This window comes from Ambystoma mexicanum, chromosome 3p (genome assembly GCF_040938575.1).
Source record: "Ambystoma mexicanum isolate Mex_15411 chromosome 3p, UKY_AmexF1_1, whole genome shotgun sequence".
Lineage (NCBI taxonomy): Eukaryota > Metazoa > Chordata > Amphibia > Caudata > Ambystomatidae > Ambystoma > Ambystoma mexicanum.
Genome location: NC_090925.1, coordinates 1,030,336,683 through 1,030,355,059, shown reverse-complemented (window position 1 = coordinate 1,030,355,059; position 18,377 = coordinate 1,030,336,683). Strand labels below are relative to the sequence as shown.

The following is an 18,377-nucleotide window of genomic DNA, read 5'->3' as shown; positions in this document are numbered from 1 at the left end:
CTCAGGCCCTCCCGAAACCCCTCATCCTGCAGAGGCTCGGTCCCAAGTCTCCATGTAGGGATCTGCGGGCGTGGGGGCTGGTGTCTCCAGTCTACCATCAAAGGCGAGTGGTCTAACAGCACTGGGGCCTTGTATTCTGCTCCTTCTATTTCTCTCACTATCTCGGCTGTTACAAACATGTAGTCTAACCTTGTGTACAAATCATTTGGCGCTATGTAGTGTGAGTACTGTCTATGCGTGGGATGCAGCCTCCTCCACGCATCCTCTAGGCCTAGGTCTTTCAGTAGGGTACTCAGTGCTTTAGCCGCCGGTGCTGTTTTTCCTGCCCTATCCTTGGGCCTATCCATACTGGGGTCTACGGTACAGTTGAAGTCCCCCTCCCCCACACTACCGTACCCCCCGCCAGGGGGCCAGGTTTACCGTAGAGGGTTCTAAAGTAAGCCGCTGTATCGTTATTGGGGGCGTACAAATTTATGATGTGTATTTCTCTGTTTTCCAAGAGACCCGTCACCACCACCATTCTACCCTCCGGGTCCACCGTAGAATCAAGCACTCGAAACGGCACATGGGGCGCCACCCAAGTGACGACCCCTCTGGCATACGCGAGTACGCCGCCCCCACAACGGTGCCCTTCCATTTCCTCCCGAGCACCTCCAGCCTTTCCCTAGTGAGGTGGGTCTCTTGCAGCAGGGCTATGTCCACGCGCATCCTCTTTAAATACATCATCACTTTGTTGCGTTTAAGGTAGCTGTTGAGGCCCCGTACATTCCAGGTCACAATTCTCAGATTACCCGATGCCATCTAGTCGGTCTATCTCCGTCCCATCCCTCCCCATAATGTTCCCCATGTAGGGTTGTTTCCTGGCTCCTTCCCTTCTGTTAATGAACCGTGCCCCCCTCCCGCCTTCCCCAACCTCACACCACTGCACACAATTCCCCCCCCCCCCCCACCAACCCCAACAATAGCCCAGCTCCATCCCTGGATCTCAGGCCTACCCACGTCTGGACCTATCTCGTGACCAAGAACAAGGACCCCGCGGGGTGTCACCAATCTAACAGTGACCTAACAGTGTACTGCTATCGGGTGCAGAGGTTGCTCCCCAGGAGCTCCCAGTCATCTATTTAGGAGAAGTGAATTCAACGGGACCCGCCGGCAGATGCCGTGACTTCTCCCACACAAGCACAATATCAAGCTATATTCTAGTCCCAATGTCATAGCTATGGCCTCACGGGTGCCTCTGCAGCGCGCTACTTATCTCCATCCGCTTCTGTCTGGGCATCCGATTCCTGTGGTCGACCTTGCATATCCAGCCATTCCATCGCGTCGCTCGGCGTCTCAAAGAAGAGGGATCTGTTCTTATGGATCACCTTTAACCTGGCGGGGTAAAGCAACATGTAGCGGTGGCCTGCTTCTCTGAGCCTCCTCTTCACCGTTCCAAAGTTCATTCGACTCCGTTGTACGAGCAGCGTGTAATCCGGATACGCTGTTATATTCGCTGACCCCCTTTCTATCGTGCCCCCTTTCCGGAAAAATTTGAGAATCTTCTCGCGGTCACGATAGTTCAAGATCTTTGCAATCAACGGCCGCGGGGGGGCTCCTGGGGCTGGTCTCCTGGGCAGGGCCCTGTGCGCCCTTTCGACCGCGAACCCCTGGGTCAGCTCTCCACCCGTAATCTCCTGCAAAAGCATGGTTTCAACGAAGTCCGTGGGGTTCTATCCTTCCATTCCCTCCGGTACCCCCACTATGCGAATGTTATTGCGCCTGGCGCGCCCCTCCGCCTGCTCTGTCCTCCAAATTGCCCACTCGCTGCACAAGGGCATGAAGTTCCTTGGCGTGTGTATTGCACGCCTCCACGGTCGGGGCCAACTCCTGCTCCAGTTCCCCAGTGCGCTCCGCGATCGTTCGCACATCCTGGCGCAACTGGTTCACTTCTTCTCGGACCGCTCCTATCTTGAGGTTTAGGCCCTCTAGCAACTCTTTCATGGCCAGGCCCAGCTTCGTCTCCCAGGCCACCTTCAGGTCAGCAATTGCTGCCAGCACCTCCTGGATGGTACCCGGTGGGTCCGTCGCTGCCGCAGGGGTTTCTTTGCTCTTGCCCCCTTCCGCGCCCGAGGGCGACCTGGCATAGGTCTCCATCGTGGGCTGCTTGATCCGGGGTCGCACCACCTTGGAAGACATCTTGTTGCGTCGATTGGGCCCACGCGCCCAGCTGTATCCTCGCGGGGTTCGCTCGCCGGCCCCTTCTCAGCGAGGTTTCGCTGAACCTGGGTTCACTCTGCTAGCCCGCTACAACCCATGGCCTCTGCAGTGGGGGCCCTTATGTTCTTGTTTTCAGCCCGAGGCGCATGCGACCCGTCTATCTGGTTGGGCTCGCCCACGTTCCGACCAACCTTGTCTTCCTCAGCTCGTCGGACCTTTTATGGCCCTTTGTCCACAGGCGGCCATCTTGGGTGCTCCCCTTCCTTTGCGTGACTGCCAACTTCTTCGGGGTCTAGTTCCGTGAATATGCAGTCTCGCCGTTGGGGAGGGCACGCAACGTATGCCCCCCACTTTCATACGCCATTAGATGCACCGTGGGCTCGAAAGTCCGCCAAAAACCATCACTTTTTCCCCAGGATCAAGATCGGCTCATCGGGAGCTCCTCCAAGGAACGTCCTCTCAAATAGCCATCAAGCCACGCCCCCCCGGATACCCGATTTTTGATACTCTTCGTAGAGAGACTTCTTAAATGTATCTATTGAAGAAAATATCCTTAGAAATTATTCAAATGAGAAAAGTTGATCAAAAATATGGAAGATTCTCTTTAATCCCATTAATTTGGTTCCACAAAACTGAAGGTTATGCCAAAGATTTCATATGGCTTGGAGTTATTTCCAGAGAGTCTCAGTTTTGATATTAAGACATTTGAGTCCAAGATATGAAAGACTTTACTGTTTTGGCTCCCAAAATCGATTCCGATTGAGGTATTGCGATATGATATACGGATGTTATCTTTTGAGTATCATGTTCTTTGCCGCAAATTGTCGTTGTATAGAAGGTTGGTTGTCGACTTGGGGAACAACTTGAATAGAATTCTGAGTGAGGGTCTGAAGGTAGGTCCCACACAGGATGAAACCGTAATAAAGCTGCAGGTATTATCTATTAAAATTCTAGAAGGTTTGGACCTCACCATCAGTACCCTAATTGAAAACCCGGTGCGAGTTAAGAAGTTTTTACAGTTTGCAGATTGGGCTGCAACGGCAGAGAAAGTTGCCTCAATTGCACTATTTAGGTATCTGGTTACACATCAAAAGAAACTCGGCGGTTTAGAGGCATATCTGTGCAAATTTCCTAGTAAAGGGTGGAGAAATGCTTACATGAGATTTCGGTACAATGTCTGTTTGACAGGTGAAATTGTTGAAATTAGAGCGCGTAATACAGCCTCTGGGGCACAAACCGGAATGTATAGTTGCCGATTCTGTAAAGTTAAGGAGGTTAAAGAAGCTCTTGCTCATTTACTGTTGTATTGTAAAGCATTACTTCTGGAACGGATCAATGTGTTTAAAAGGTTTGTTTCAAATTTAGAAGGTGTAAACTCTGATGCCCTATGGTGGCAGATGCTCCACAGCCCATCAGTATCGCAAAAAATCGCTTTGGTTTACTTTTTATCACCGATCTGTGGAGTTGTCTCCATTGGGGTGCCTAATGGTTCTACCGGATAAAGCCTATTGAGTCTGTTGCCATCAGGTAAACGACCATGGTAAAGTGGGAAAAAGGGAGAGGTAGTTGTGTTGGCTTTTGTATGAAACAAAAGTTTTATCAAGGAAACGGGATACATATTTTTTAGTTGGGAATGGAGATATTTTGGATTATATTTAAATTTTCAGTTGGCAGTTTTTTAAGTATTTATGAAGTGTTTTAGTTGTATTCTTGTTTGAAGTTTGCTTCTTCTCTTTTTTCTTGATAACTTGTTGTTGATTTATGAAGGGAATAATTTCAGAGCTGGAATAATATGTTTTTATATTGTAATCACATGTTTTAGTTTTGTAAAGATTTGTTTATCAAATCCTGTACAAATAATAAAAAATAAAGTCTTCAGCCCTGTGCTTCCTTCTAGCAGTCCAGCACCAACCGACGGAGATCCAGGAAGCAAGTGGGTCTTTTTATCGTTTCATCCAACTGCCTAAGCGAGTTGGTGGTTCTGACTGGCCCCTGCCTACGCTCTGTAGGACGTTCAGAGGTTGATTTGCTGATGATTGAATGTCCCAGGTTCCGAATCTCGCAATCCATTTGCGGATCTATTTTGCGCCAACGGATCCTGCGAGATCTTGGAGGACTGCCAAATGTCGAACGCGATATTCAGCTCGATCCAGCGACGGGCTTTGCCAACCCTCATTATCAAATATTTGGATGTTAGGAAATCCTCCTTTGTTTATATTGCGAGGAGGCTTGTTCATTTGGGAGGGAAAGTTTGAGCAGTTTAAACTCCCAATTTGAGCAAGTGCGTGCAAGTATCGGCATGGCAAACGCATCTTTTTTGCATTGCTTGCTCTTATTACTGGTTAATTTGTATAAAACGCCCATCCCACATTTGCAAATGCCAATTGCCCAAGTTTGTAATTCTGCACCGATTATGTCCCTGCACAACTTCGTTTGCGCATGCACACATTCATATTTTCAGAGTTCATTCACACATTTATTTCATTCTACTTGTATTTTCTTTTTTTAGATTCGATTCCTGTACTGTGCACCAGGGAGTTTAATAAGGAGTCTTCTAATTGGGGTAAGTGCCCGTAGCAATCTTTATAAAGCATGGGCTAGCGTCTGCTTGAGAATTCATTAAACGCACTGTGGTTTGGTTTTAGGTAATTTCATTGCTATGCAAGAACGCATGCTGCCAAACAAATAGTACCAATTATGCAGCATGATGGTAGCGCATTCATAATGTATACTTGTACGCATTAATTAACTCTTGGGTGCCATGATATCAATAACCGTAATTGTGGGGGGAAGGAACTTTCTATTAATGGCAATGGAACCATGTTTGTCAATGGTAATGAATGAGTCGGTCATGAAGTTTATTTTTAGCGCCAGTTTTGTCACTACACATCAGGTTGTGCAATGGTACACATGTGGTCGTGGGCGCTCATCAGGGCCTCGAATGTTGTGAAACCAATGAATTAATTATAACCAAAGTGTGCTGTACTTGTGGTTTTCCTGATTGGGCTGTTTAAAATGCTTCTCGGATGCATACTGGACAGTTACCCTGTTTCTTTTTACATATCTACCTGAGTCATACTCGTTTAATAGGTGCATAAACTTTAGTGAGTAATGCAGATGATGTAAGAGGTTGCCTTACCTGCTCAGTTATAAGTTATGCAAGCACGGCTTTACAGTGGATTACTTGTTTAACCCAGAACAAATAGGGGTGGCGGAAATGCTTGTGCAATCTCTTATAACTCCATGAGGCTACTACTTTTGCCATAATTTTTAGTTTATTTTAAACCAAGACAGGAACAGGTTACAAATAGCATGGCACGACAACATTGCTTGTTTTTAATAGTTCCCTTGAGTTCATACTCTGTCCCCTCCCACACTTCCCCTCTCCAGTCCTCTGTCTCCCTCTCCCAGTACTTTCGTTCCGCAGCTCAGGTGGACTACCTCTCAAGTGGACTCCTGATCCTTCAGAGCCCATCGGGTGTTGATCGGTCTGAATGTCCAGGCGGGGAATCGCTGGTCATAGTGCAGCACTGGGGCCCAGATGTTCTGGAAGCGGTGCAGGACTCCCGCCCTCGCCGCGGTTACCTTTTCCGCGGTGAGGACGTCCCATAATTTTCCCCACCAGTGAGAAACATGCATGGCCATCCGGGGACTTCCAGAAGCGGGCCAGCACAGTTTTGCCTGTCAGGAGGCATTGCGTTAATAGTCCCGCTCTGTTTCCGGAGCGGGGGTAGACCCCGGGGGTCGGGACCCCCAGTAGGACGGTTTCAGGTTCCAGTGGGAGCGCGCTCCCCGTAATCTGTTCGATAGTCGCCAGGCACTGGACCCAGAATTGCTGGTTCTTGGGGCAGGTCCACCACATGTGAAAGAAGGAGCCAGGCTGGGCGCTTCCCCTCCAGCAGGAGCAGTCCACTCATGGGTTCATGTGGTGTAGCCTAAGCGGGGAGTAGTACCATCGCAGCATGAGCTTGTATGCGCATTCCTTGTTGGTGACACAGGTGGATGAGGTGTGGGTGCGCGTCCAGTTGTCTACCTAGGTTTGATTGTCGATCGAGTGACCCAGGTCAGCCTCCCATTGGGCCATGCCTCGAGTTTTTGCCATTAGGAAGTCCCCCTGGAAGCGTCTGTATAGGGTTGAGGTTCTGCCTCTAGATGCTAGGTCCTTAAGCGTTAGCTCAACGGGAGTGAGGGGGCATTTGGCCGCCTGGAGTATCTGGGGGTGCGAGCACCAGTGGCGGAGCTGGCAGTAAGTGAATCTATCTCTTTCCTGGAGTTGAAACACCTCCTTGCACTGTTCGAAGGTGCGGGGGTTTGTTCCCGAAGTATAGCTGTTCCAGGGTTACGAGGCCCCGGTCTATCCAGTTCTGGAAGTTACAGGGGTTTGTCCCCAGCGAGAAGTTTGGGTTATGAAAGATTGGTGAGAGGGGACTTTGACCTCTCGGGATTCCCTTTTGTTTCAGAGCCCAGTCCCAGGAGTTTAGCGTGTGTTTGGTCGTCCGCAAGAGGTTCCTCCAGCGCTCTCTAAGGGGGGCTGGCTATGTGGGAGGAATCGCAGGGGGAGTGGAAGTTGAGCTTGCTCCAGTTCCACCCATCTGGGGCGGTCTGTACTTATCTGCCAGGCGTGGATGTGTGCCAGCTGCGCTGCTGTTTTATATGCCCGGAGATCGGGGACCCCCAGTCCAACCAGAGTCTTGTGGGGGATTCTGGCCTTCTTGCCCCTCCATATGAACTTTAGCATTTTCCTTTGTAGCTCCTGAAGGGCTGGTGCTGGGATGGCTACTGCGAGGGAGGAGCAGGCATAGAGAAATCTCAGGAGCAAGTTCATTTTGGCGGCCGTGATTTGTCCCATTAGTGAGATTTCCTGTGTGGTCCAGCACTTCAGGTCCCCTTCCAGTTCTCGGAATAGTCTGGGGAAGTTTGCCTGATGTGTGTCTTTTGGGTTTGCCGCGATGTGAACTCCCAGATAGGGGATGGACTTTTCCTGCCACCTGATCGGGCACAGCCTAGTTAGTGCCTCCCGTTCCTCCCGTTGGAGGCCGATGCCCAGGGCCACTGATTTGGAGAAGTTGACAGTGAAGCCGGTGACCTCCCCGTAGTTCTTTATTTCCGCCAAGGCGTGCCTCGCTGAGGTGCTAGCTTCCGAGAGCGTCAGCAAAACGTCGTCAGCGTATAATGCAATTTTGTGTTGGGATGAGCCAACCTGCGGGCCCTTGATAAGCTTGTTCCGCCTGATCCTCTGGTCGAAGGGTTCCATTGTTAGTGCGAAGAGAAGGGGAGACAGCGGGCAGCCCGGTCTTGTCCCACAGGTCATGGAGATCGGGGTTGAGAGGGCGCCATTGATCCTCAGGAGGGTTTTAGGGGCTTTGTAGTTGGCCAGCACCATAGACTGGAACGTTGGACCGAAGACTTTGTGCGCTCCATGAATGACTGGTCTACCCTGTCGAATGCTTTGGTGGTTTCAAGGGCCATCGGAGCGAGGGTATGGGAGTTTCAATGGGTAATGTCTACCAGGTTCAGGGTTCTCCGAATATTGTCTCCTGCAGCTCTGTTCAGAATGAAGCCCGTTTAGTCAGGGTGGATTATATCTGGAAGTATGTGTGACAGCCGGTTGGCCAGGATCTTGGAGTAGAGGTCGGCGTCTATGTTTAGAAGGACGATTGGTCTATACGAGGCTGGGTCCCTCGGGTCCTTCCCTGGCTTAGGAAGGAGGATAGTTGTGGACTCCTGCATTGAAGGGGTCACGGAGCCGGTCTCTTTGAATGAGTTGAACAGTGTCACCAGATGGGGGATCAGCTGGGGTTTGAATATTTTATAGAATCTCGAGGAGAGCTTTGATGGCTGCGTTGACCTCCTCGTCCATAATTGGTGCCTCCAGCCTCTCTCTCATTGGGTCAGGTAGGCGTGGCAAGGCTGCCCCCCCGCAGGTATTACTCTTGTTTGGACCTGTCTCATGGGGGTGCAGTCATTACGTGGGTCGGGTCAGGTGGTCCACCGCCAGTTGTTGTTTCTTTATCTCAGTGTAGTGAGTCACCCCTTGTGGGTCTCGGAGCCCTGTGATGGTATTGGTGCGTCTCGTTTTGGCCATGTTAGCTACCAGTAGCTTGTTAGCTTTGTTCTTGGCATAATGGAATTGCCTGGTCTTGGCCAATAGTTGCGCGGTATGCTCTGCGTAGTGGGACTCTAGCTTCTTTCTGTCTGTGCGGATGGCTCGTTGAGTCCTGGGGGACCACCCTTTCTTCTTTTGAGCATCTTCTGCTGTTTGCAGTTCCTCTTCCAGGGCTTGCCGGGTTTGTCTCCGGTTGCGGTAGAATGCCACCCCTTGAGCTATCAGGGCTCCCCTAATCACTGCTTTCATCGCGTCCCAATTGTTAGCAGGGGAGGTGTCCATGACCGAGTTCTCCTTGAAGAAATTCTTAATAGTGGTTGCGATCTTGTCTCTAATTAGCATGTCATTGAGGATCGGGTTGTAGAGCGACCATCTGCGTGGGGTGTTGGCTTTGGGGTCCTGGATTCGAAGCTCCATTATCATTGGAGCATGATCCGATAGAATCCTTGGACCGATGGATAGATATCCACCTCATTGGCGAAAGCGAGGGTTTGGGGCGAAGTTAGGAGGAGGTCAATTCTTGAGAAAGTTGGATGAACATGGGAGAAAAAGGAATAATCTTTCTCGGTGGGGTGGAGCACCCGCCATGTGTCCACTACTTCCAGGGTTCTGAGGAGGCGCAGGAGGCTAAGGGCTTGTGTGAAATCACCAGGAGCGGGGGGGGTGGGATTTATCTCTGGTGGGGTCTGGTACTCCATTGAAGTCTCCTCCTATTATTGTTTGGCCTTCTATGAAGCCAGAGAGGGAGGTACCCAATGAGTCGTAGAAGCTTGCCTGCCCCGGACTGGGGGCGTATGCTGATACGAAGGTATAGAGGTCTCCCAGTAAAAGGCATTTAATTGCCACGAAGCAGCCTTCTGGGCAGGTTATTGTGTCCAATATCTGGGGATTTAGGTCTTTCCTAAACAGGAATGCTGTGCCCCCTTTCTTAGAGTCTCCCGAGGTGAGGAACTGACGTGGGTATATACGGGATCGTAGGCGTCCAAAGTCTGCCGGAAGGAGATGAGTTTCTTGGAGCATCGCCACCCCAGCTTCTTCATCTTGTAGTTTCTGTAGGATCGACTTGTGCTTGGAGGGGGCGTTCAGCCCGTTAACGTTTAGCGAGAGGCACCGTAATGTCTGATGCTCACGGGCTAATGCCTCAGTCACCCTCTGATCCGGGGGGGGGAGTTGGGAGAGCACCTATTAGTTGCCATCATAGGAGTGGGTTGGATGCGCGCTGTCCTGCTCTTGGGGTTTTAACACCGGCCCCCAACGGGAAGCCAACTTTTTAACTGGAGGGGTGGTCGACATTGTGAGTGCGGCCAAACCCATGGCCAACAGGGCCATTTGAGACAGTAGGAATAACGTGTGTTTCCAAGGACACAAAGATGGAACATACCTTGGAATGGGCATGGGCCGTGGGTGAAGCCCGCCGCAATGGGTAGTAATGATCTTGTGCAGGGCCGGAACTGGCGCTTTGCAGTAGAAAAGGGTTGGGTGTCTAGTCCGATAGTGCAGCAACGGATCCTATAGTGAACTGTTTACCTCCTCCTCTTGTTTCGAGATGCCCTTGACCATGAGTACCGCCTGGGTTGCGGGGGAGGGGCTGCCTCAGGGCTCCCTGTTGCCTCCGGGTTTCGGTGAAGTGGCCTCTTTGGGGGAAGTCGGGTGCATGATCTTACTGGCATCTTCCAGGTGGCTAATTCTCTGCATAGAGCCATTAAATGAAAATTGCAGTGCCGTTGGGAAAAGCCATCTGTACCGGACTTGACCTTCCTGAAGGAAGAGGGCCAGGGGTCGGAGCGCCTTTCTCCTCTGGAAAGTCAGGAGCGAGAGATCTTGATAGATCTGGAGAGGCACGCCCTGAAAGGTGAGCTCATCTCGTAAGCGGCTGATAGCGGAGATGGCTTCTTTCGTGGAGAAGAAATGGACTCTAGTGATGACATCTGGATGGAGGTCCGAGTCTACCCCCCGGCGTGGGCGCAGTCTGTGGGTACGATCTAGCAGTAATTGGGTTTCGTCCAATTGCGGGAGGAGGGTCTGGAAGAAGTCCCCTACATATTCTGGCAGGTTTTTGTCTGGGACTGAGGATGGGATTCCCCGGATCCGAAGGTTGTTGCGGCGGGCCCTGTTCTCCAAGTCCTCCTGCTTGAACTCGAGGATTTCACATTTGTCTTGGAGAGCTCTTACTGCTTGTTGAATGTCCCCTAGTGTGGTTGCCTGGTCCTTGGAGCGGTCCTCGACCTCACCCAGCCTTTGCTCCACCTCAGTTACCCTGTGGTCGGTTTGCTCCAGTTTGGTGGGGAGTTCAGACATGCAGGACCTACATTCAGCTTTAATGTCTACCATGAACGCCAATCGGTCGCCCCTGGTAGCCGGGGTATTCCCCCCCATCCCCCCTCCTGGGAATCATGTGGGGTAGGCTTGGCAAGGTCAGGTTTTTTTCCCCCTGTCTGATGCTGTAAGCATGGTGGCCATGTCAGCGTTTTTGCTTGTTTTCGTTTGTTTGGACATAGTGCTGGATCGTGGGGCGGAGGAGGTATTAGAGAGGCTGGTTTTGCGTTCAGCTACGGGGGCGCCGGTTAAGGCTTGGGGGTGTTGGTCCTGGAGTCTGCAAGCGTGAGGCTCCCCAGGGTAGAGGGTCAGTCCCGACAGGTCTGAGGATTTTGGGTGGAGAATATGTCCCCTCTGTCTGGTGGGGAGAGGAGGTAAATCACTCCGCCACAGAGAGACATTAAATCTAATGGATCCCCTCAGGTCGCAGGTTAGGTAAAGGAGCCTGAGTGGGGAGGTGGGCCGGGGCGCCCCATGAAGTGGATAGCTGAGGTGTGCCGCTTCGGAGAACGATATGGGGTCAGAGCCTCCTCCTTGGAGCCGAAGCAGGGCAACCCGATCTAGTGCCCGCCCCTGCTGAGTGGTAGCTGTGAGTTCCAGGACTTGGGGCTGCAGGTTGGGGGGGGGCGTAGGCCTGGAGATGGGTGTAGGTGGGCCCCCAGGGCTTACTGGGTGGGGTCTGATGAGCTCACCAGACCCCAACTTCATCCAACATATTGTGGGAGAGAGTGAGGAGGTTCCTCCGCTTCTCGGGCCAGAGGAGAGGCGCTGCATATGGGTATGGGCCGGGGCGCCCCAGGAGTCGAGAGCGCGGGCTCAGTGCTGGCTGTATCTCTCCCACTGGCACTGATCCGCGTCGAAAGTGGAATGAAGAGAGTTCCAGGGGCTGCCGGGGAAGCTGCCTCTCTGCACCCCTTTGGTGCGTGTACTGTAAGCTCCTCTGGTGGAGGCCCGGGTCGGCGGTGAGAGGGCCCCCACCCCTCCCTCGCCCCTCAGCAGCCCCTACCTGATGATGCAGCGACTGTGCCGCCGTCCTCTATGGAGCCGAAGCTGTGATCCCGCATAGGAAAGGCGCTGCACCCCGCAGGTCACGGGTCGGTGCGGAGTACGCTGTGGGGGAGGGGCTCCCCCAGCCTTGAGGGGCACCGCGGACCTCGCTGTGCGGCCTGCCGGGGCCGAATGCTTCAGTGTAGCTGCAGGAGGGGATTCCGAGGGGACCTCCCACTCGGCCACGGGTCGAGAGTGATGCTGCGTGTCCTCTGCAGTCTCGGGTCCCGGGTTGGCTGCGCTGTTGCTGGGGGCCGTCCTCAGGGCTCTGGAGGATGGTAGATGCCATGGGAGCCGTCGGTGCTGCCTCTGATCTCCGGGGGTAGGTGCGGCCGCCATCTTGCATTTTTCGGCGCCGTTCAGAGTTCAGAGGCCCGGCTGAATAACTTTGTCCCAATTGAGCGTTATGCTCCCTTCTTCGGCCTAGTCACGCCTTGGGTGTTTCGACGCTCTGGGTGTTAATTGGGCCCGAGCTGGGTAGCGGGACGACGCATCTTTTTTGTTTTTGCGGCGGGCTTCATTCGGCTGGCCTTAGGGGAGCAGCCACATCGATGGCGCTCCAAGCCACGCCTCAACAAGTCTCATCATTTTTAGTTTTAGCGCCACCTATAAGCTAAAACGATTGCACTAGAATACAGTTGGGGAGAAATGGCATATGAGGATGGACACAAGGAATGTAGGTGTTTGGTTATTTAACCACCCATTGACTGTCCATGGCCATGCTAATGGCCATTCCCACCCACTTCCTGCCCCTACCACCCAAAACACATCCTTCTGGAATGTCTTTGAGCTAACTTTATTAAGCCTTACCATCTAAATTTGTCCTGAAAGTGCCTGCCAGTGTTTTTTCGAAGCAGTCTTTTGAGAGTTAATGACTTAATTGGAGTTGTAAATATGTTACTGGTGTAATAAAAATGTCTTAACCAGGTCTGCCTTCAGCTACAAGATTTATTATAATAATATCTATTTCTTACATAGCGCTATACACCCATGGGTCTCAGAGCACTGAAATAACAGATGATGATATTATCGCACAGAGTGGTACTAAATTTATCGACCTCGGAAGGATGAAAGGCTGAGTTGACCTTGCCACAAATCGAACCTATCACAGCAAGCTGCGCACAGATGTCAGGGGCGAGCATTCAACTCGCTGTGCTATCTGACCGGCTGATGTGTCCTCCACTGAAGCCCTGTTAAAAGCCAGCTCTTGCAAAACCAACACCTTTGGCTTGTGTTCAAGTATTAGGCATTTGCAAGGTACTGCTATTATATGCTCAGGTACTCGCACCATTTTGCAGCTTCTATCATCGATGTCCAGTTAATACCACTATGGCAGTGGCGACACAAAAGCAAAAACTGTTTGCATTGCTAAATGCATGTTATTTTTCCACTTAAGGTGGTGCTCATGTGCTATGTAAAAAGGCACATATTTTGCATAGCGGGTTTAGGAAAACCTGGCATTGTGTTTGCAAAAATGTCCTATGTAGCAGGCACGCTGCACTTTGCTCATGTGCAGATCCTACTTATCCGATGCGCACTGCCTTGACTATCTCTGTCTGGGACGTAGGAGGAGGCCTGTAACCAAACTAGTCCTGTTTATCAATGCCAAAATGGTTATCTTTGCTACACACAAAATAGAATGAGGATGTAATTTATAACATAAGTTATGCCGCCGTATCTGGTTAATAGTTTGTTGGAAACACATAATACACATAGGAAAATACAAATACAGTTTTATCATATAAAAACATCACAATATACATACACATAAAATATCATAAAATGCAATGTGCTAATATCCACCACCACAATCCGCTAATTGTGGGTTAATGATAGAAGAATATATATACACGCCACTAATAGGCGTGGGTCAACAATATTTGTACACCCTAGAATCTAAACCCTAAGCATAGGTGTCCTAATTGATTTGAAACAACCATAATCAATGGAAAGAACCACAGTCTACTAGGTGAGGAAGCTTTAACAACTGTCTTCCAGGTTTTAATAGCGCTTTTCCGGAGGGTCTACTTATTTTCCGCTCCTCCTAATTTCAACATCCCTTCTGTTCGAGGAAAAGGTTTTCATCAGGACAGGTGTATCCTAAACAGAACAAGGATAAAAGGAGCCATGACTAAGTCACAATGTATTCTTCTCCCATGCAACACGTCTACCAACATAATACAGACATAAATGAGTGCACTTACAAATTTCATCACAAAAATTGCGTGGATCAGGTCAGTTCTCCTGAGTTGATCAACTGAACCCTGAATCGCAAAGACAGGAAGGCAACAACCCATTACTTGTGTTGTCTGACTGCCATGTGTGCGCATCTCCTGTGGAATTTAAAGACAAACAAGATACTTGCAGTATCTCTACTACATCATGGATTAATGTTCTAAATTAAATCCTTTCATCAAGTGGTGTTCATTTGCCACTAAAGTGAAGACAACCAATCAATGGTATTCATTTGCCACTGAAAAGAAAACCAATGGGAAATCAACAAGTGCGCTAACGGCATATTAATTGCTAAACAATTCCCTGCTTTCCAATGGACACCCAAAGCGTGGGTGGCACATTCTTCCTCAATGTGGCGAAATGGCCCAAAAGTTATCTCCAGTTCGCCCAAGATAAATCCACTAATCTGTAAATCCACCACAATGAAAAGTCTTGAATACTGTGTCGCCTCACAATGCTTGGGGCTCTGTGAATGAAACATAACTATTACCTTTGCCAGTGCTTGTTGGTAACTGCACCGTTATAAAAGGGTACACTTGTTTGTCTCCTCTCTTGAAGAGAAGTAATGTACCACCAGGCACAATATTGTCTTCACTGATAACAAGCAGTCCTAGGCAGTTCTACCTACTTGGACTCCACCTTTGAATTTTAAGATATGACTCTACATTAATCCTGCAAGGCGTCCACATCTCACACTCTGCCGATGCATTGAGACCTGAACAAAATTGGGGAAATGTAAATGCTTGCCAAGCAGAGTTATTTGTGTGTGCTGTGGCGGGTCGGAAGAAGGAGTCGGACATGGAGGACCCGTTATCTTCCATTAATGAAAATATAAGAAAAAGGCCTATCTTTCCCCATTACTAGAGGGAATGCCCTATCTATCTAAATTAACTAAAGGTGCTTGTTTGTCGTCAGGAAGTCAAAAAGTATATTATGTCCTCCGTCCCAAACCTACTTCCACCTGACCCTACCACTGATATGAATTACACAAAATAGGCCAAGAGAGTATCTCCTCTCCTAGTCGTCTTTCTTCTTGTATTCGTCTCAGTGACTTTCCCTTTAAGTTTGTATCTTATCGCCTGTGGTTATTGATACACAAATGTGTCTGTTTAGACTATAGGATTCTTTAAGATATCTTTCCTGATAGTTTTTTGACGTTTTCTTTAATGAGCTCCTGTAGCTCCTCCCATAAACTTGTGGGCCTTGCACTGGATTTAATGCCTGCTTTATGACAATTTTCCTTGAAATAGGTCTCAACATACGGTCTCTACTTATATCTCTTACATTCTTTTTTTTTTTAACTTTATTTTTGGTTTGGATGTCACATCACACTCGCTTCAATTTCCCTCCAACCTAAAGATGCATGTACTTTTAATAATGATTCCCTTCCTCCCCCCTTCAGTCCATACATTGAACATATATGCTTACACAGTTACATTATTTTTAGTTACAAAGAGGTTCCGGGTTGAGAGGTTACGTGGTGCGTTGATTGATTGATATTTTATTTCTATCGCGCTCATACACAAGTTTTTCAGAGCGCGACAAGGCAATTCAGGGGCACAGGGGAGAACAAAACAGCGATCTTACTAGGCCCAGTGACATTGAGAACGCGCAAGTGCATGGGAGATGGGGGAGGGGAAAAGTGCATGGAAGGGGGAGAAGTGGAAAGTGCGAAGCAGAGGAGAAACAGATAAATAACAATAAATAAATAATAAAGGCAACAAACAGTGGTAATGCAACCAGCAATTTGCAAGTGCTATGTTTGAGGCAGCAGACAGGGTAGGTCTGATAAGTGCAGGAAGAAAAAGGGGGGGCAGTATGGGTACAGATAGAGACCCTAGTGCAAGGGGTGGCCCGGAGGCAGTGTGAGCAGGTACCTGGGCCCGAAGGACAGAGGGTGGACAGGTGCATGGTGCCAAGAGGGAACAGATCAGCAGGGGAGAGGGGGAGCGAAGGCAGAAGAACAGAGGAAGGTCTTGAGGTGCTTGCGGAACCGGAGATGGTTCTCCTCAAGTTTTAGAGTGGCAGGGAGGCTGTTCCAGAGGGAGGTCCCAGCCGAAGACCGAGATCTATCACCAGCTCGTTTCTTTGAAAAACGACTGACCCTGAGGGAGTTGGAGGTAGAGGAGCAAAGAGCTCGAGATGGGAGGTATTTGCGGAGGGATAGCTGAAGGTATTTTGGCCCCAGAAAGCCTTGTGGCAATGCAGAGGGTTTTGAATTTAATCCTTGCATCCACTGGGAGCCAGCGGAGAGATTTCAGAGCTGGAGAGATATGATCCCAAGGCTTGAGGCCAAGGACAAGTCTTGCAGTCCTGTTCTGGATTAGTTGCAGAGGGCAGAGAGTAGAGGCAGGTAGATTTAGAAAGAGGCTGTTACAATAGTCCAAACTAGAGAGAACCAGAGCTTGGGATACCATGAGCTTCTGGGGGAATGAAAGGAAAGGCAGAGTACCTCTGAGGAGGTGCAGTCGGAAATTTGACTTTGTAGAGACCTCAGAGATGAAAGGATGGTGAAAGTGTGCCGAAAAGGAGGATCTCCGTCTTGCTGGCATTCAGACAAAGATCATTGGCGGCACGCCAATCTTGAATGGCAGTTAGGCAATCAGAGATGAGAGAGGGAGAGGAGCTGGCAGAGGGCAGCCTGAAAATGAGTTGAGTGCCGTCAGCGTAGCACTGGAAATTTTAGCAGAAAGTGGCAATGCAGTGGGCGAGAATTGCCAGGTATTGGTTGAAAAGCCAGGGCGAGAGGTTAGACCCCTGGGGAACACCATAGGTAGAGAGGAAGATGAAAGGAAGGACCCAAGTTGGACCTGGGAGTGTCGATCTGAGAGGAAAGAGGTCAGCCAGGCCAGAGCCTGATCAGTGATACCCAGGTTTTCACGGAGACGGTTGAGCAGGATGGTATGGATGACCGTGTTGAAGGCAGAAGAGAGATCGAGGAGGATGAGGACAGAGGGAATGTTAAAGTCAAGGTTGGAGAGCAGATCTTCACGGATGTTCAGGAGAGCAGTTACCGTGCTTCTGGCAGCTATGAAGCCAGACTGGTGGTCATGGAGACAGCCAACAGAATTGGAATGACGGTTAAGCTGAGAGATGGCCAACTTTTCCAGGAGTTTGCCAAGAAAGGGAGTAATGGAAATTGGGCGATAGTTAGCGAAGGATCAGCTGTGGGTTTCTTGAGAAGATGATGCACAAAGGAGTGCTTCAGAGGGGAGGGGAAGGATCCAGAGGCAAAGGAGTGGTTGCAAAAATCAGCAAGGGTCGGAGTGAGGGTGTCAATGTGGTCCTTGATGGTTTTAGAGGAACAGGGATGAACCTGTTTTGAAGAGGCTTTCATAGATTGGACTTGTCTAGCGACCTTGTCAGGGGTGAAAAGAGAAAAGGATGAGAAGGATGGTGGGAGGGTGGCTAAAGGAGGGTCAGCAAGCACAGATGGAGAGGGACGAGGAGGGGTGTGGGTGGAGAGGGTGGGCAGGATATCCTGGGTTTTTTAAATGAAGAACGAGCCTGGGAGGCAACAGGAGGGGTAGAGACTGCAGCAGGGTTGGCCAGCTCCTTGCAGATTTTAGAGTTCGGCCGAGTTGTTATATGTCGCAGAGACATGAGCTTGAATGTGGACTCTCTTCTGGGTGAGGATAGAGAGTCGGTATTGCCTTGATAGCAGGCGACAGGCCAGTTTGTCAGAGGGTAAACGGGAAGTCCTCCATTTCCTCTCAGCTGCCCTACACTTACGTTTAAGTGTAGCTAGGTCAGTCATACCAGGGATTGCACTTGGCTTTGGACTTCAAACGGATCCTCATGACGGGGGCAAGAGCATCAAGCGTATCAGAAATTGAAGAGTAGAGCAGAGACAGGACTGTGTCAGGATGTGAGACAGCCAAAGGTGGCGGGGGGGGGGAGAGAAAGTGGTAGCAAAAGCCTCAACTGACACACGCTTCATGGGCCGGATGTCCGAGAAGGTCCGAGAAGGTAGGTGGCAGTGTTGGGGTAGGCTTGGCTTGGGGGGGGAAGAGAGGGAGAGATGAGATGAGAGGAGGGAGTGATCGCTCCAGGAGAGAGGAGTGGTCAGAGGGATGGAGAGGGGGAGGTCCGAGGAGATCAAGACCTAGAGTGTGTGCCCTGCAGAGTGAGTCAGGCCAGAGGGGAGGAGGGAGAGGGAGTCGCAGAGGTCACAGAAGAGTACAGAGGAGTCACTATCTGAGTTCTGTGTGTCCGGTGGGGTAGCACCCAGGTATGTTCTGAACAGAGTCCAAATGTCTTTCGGTTTGCATGGTGTGGGCACCATTCCTATATAAGTTTCCTCGCATTCGTTAACGTATGTTAAAGCCAAATTGTTCTGTGTGTGGGGCATGACTGCTCTTCCAGTTTTGAAGAATGCATTTCTTAGCTACTGCGCAGGCGACATTAGTCTTCCAGTTTTTTTCTGGGGTTTTTCCAATGTCGCCGAACAGGTATTTTTGGGGGTTGAGCTGCG

At 50.1% G+C, this 18,377-nt stretch overlaps 1 protein-coding gene across 3 annotated transcripts in view; it reads left to right on the top strand.

Moving 5' to 3' along the window:
- The window catches only part of ARHGAP40 (Rho GTPase activating protein 40), a 645,040-nt gene that overhangs the window by 80,851 nt on the left and 545,812 nt on the right, over positions 1 to 18,377 (top strand). For all 3 annotated transcript variants that reach the window (XM_069652367.1, XM_069652368.1, XM_069652366.1), the window contains exon 2: positions 4,709 to 4,762. Coding sequence is in view for 1 of the 3 variants with exons in the window: in XM_069652366.1 (XP_069508467.1) it covers positions 4,709 to 4,762 (54 nt within the window). In the remaining 2 variants the exon portion in view is untranslated. The remainder of the gene's footprint in view (positions 1 to 4,708; positions 4,763 to 18,377) is intronic.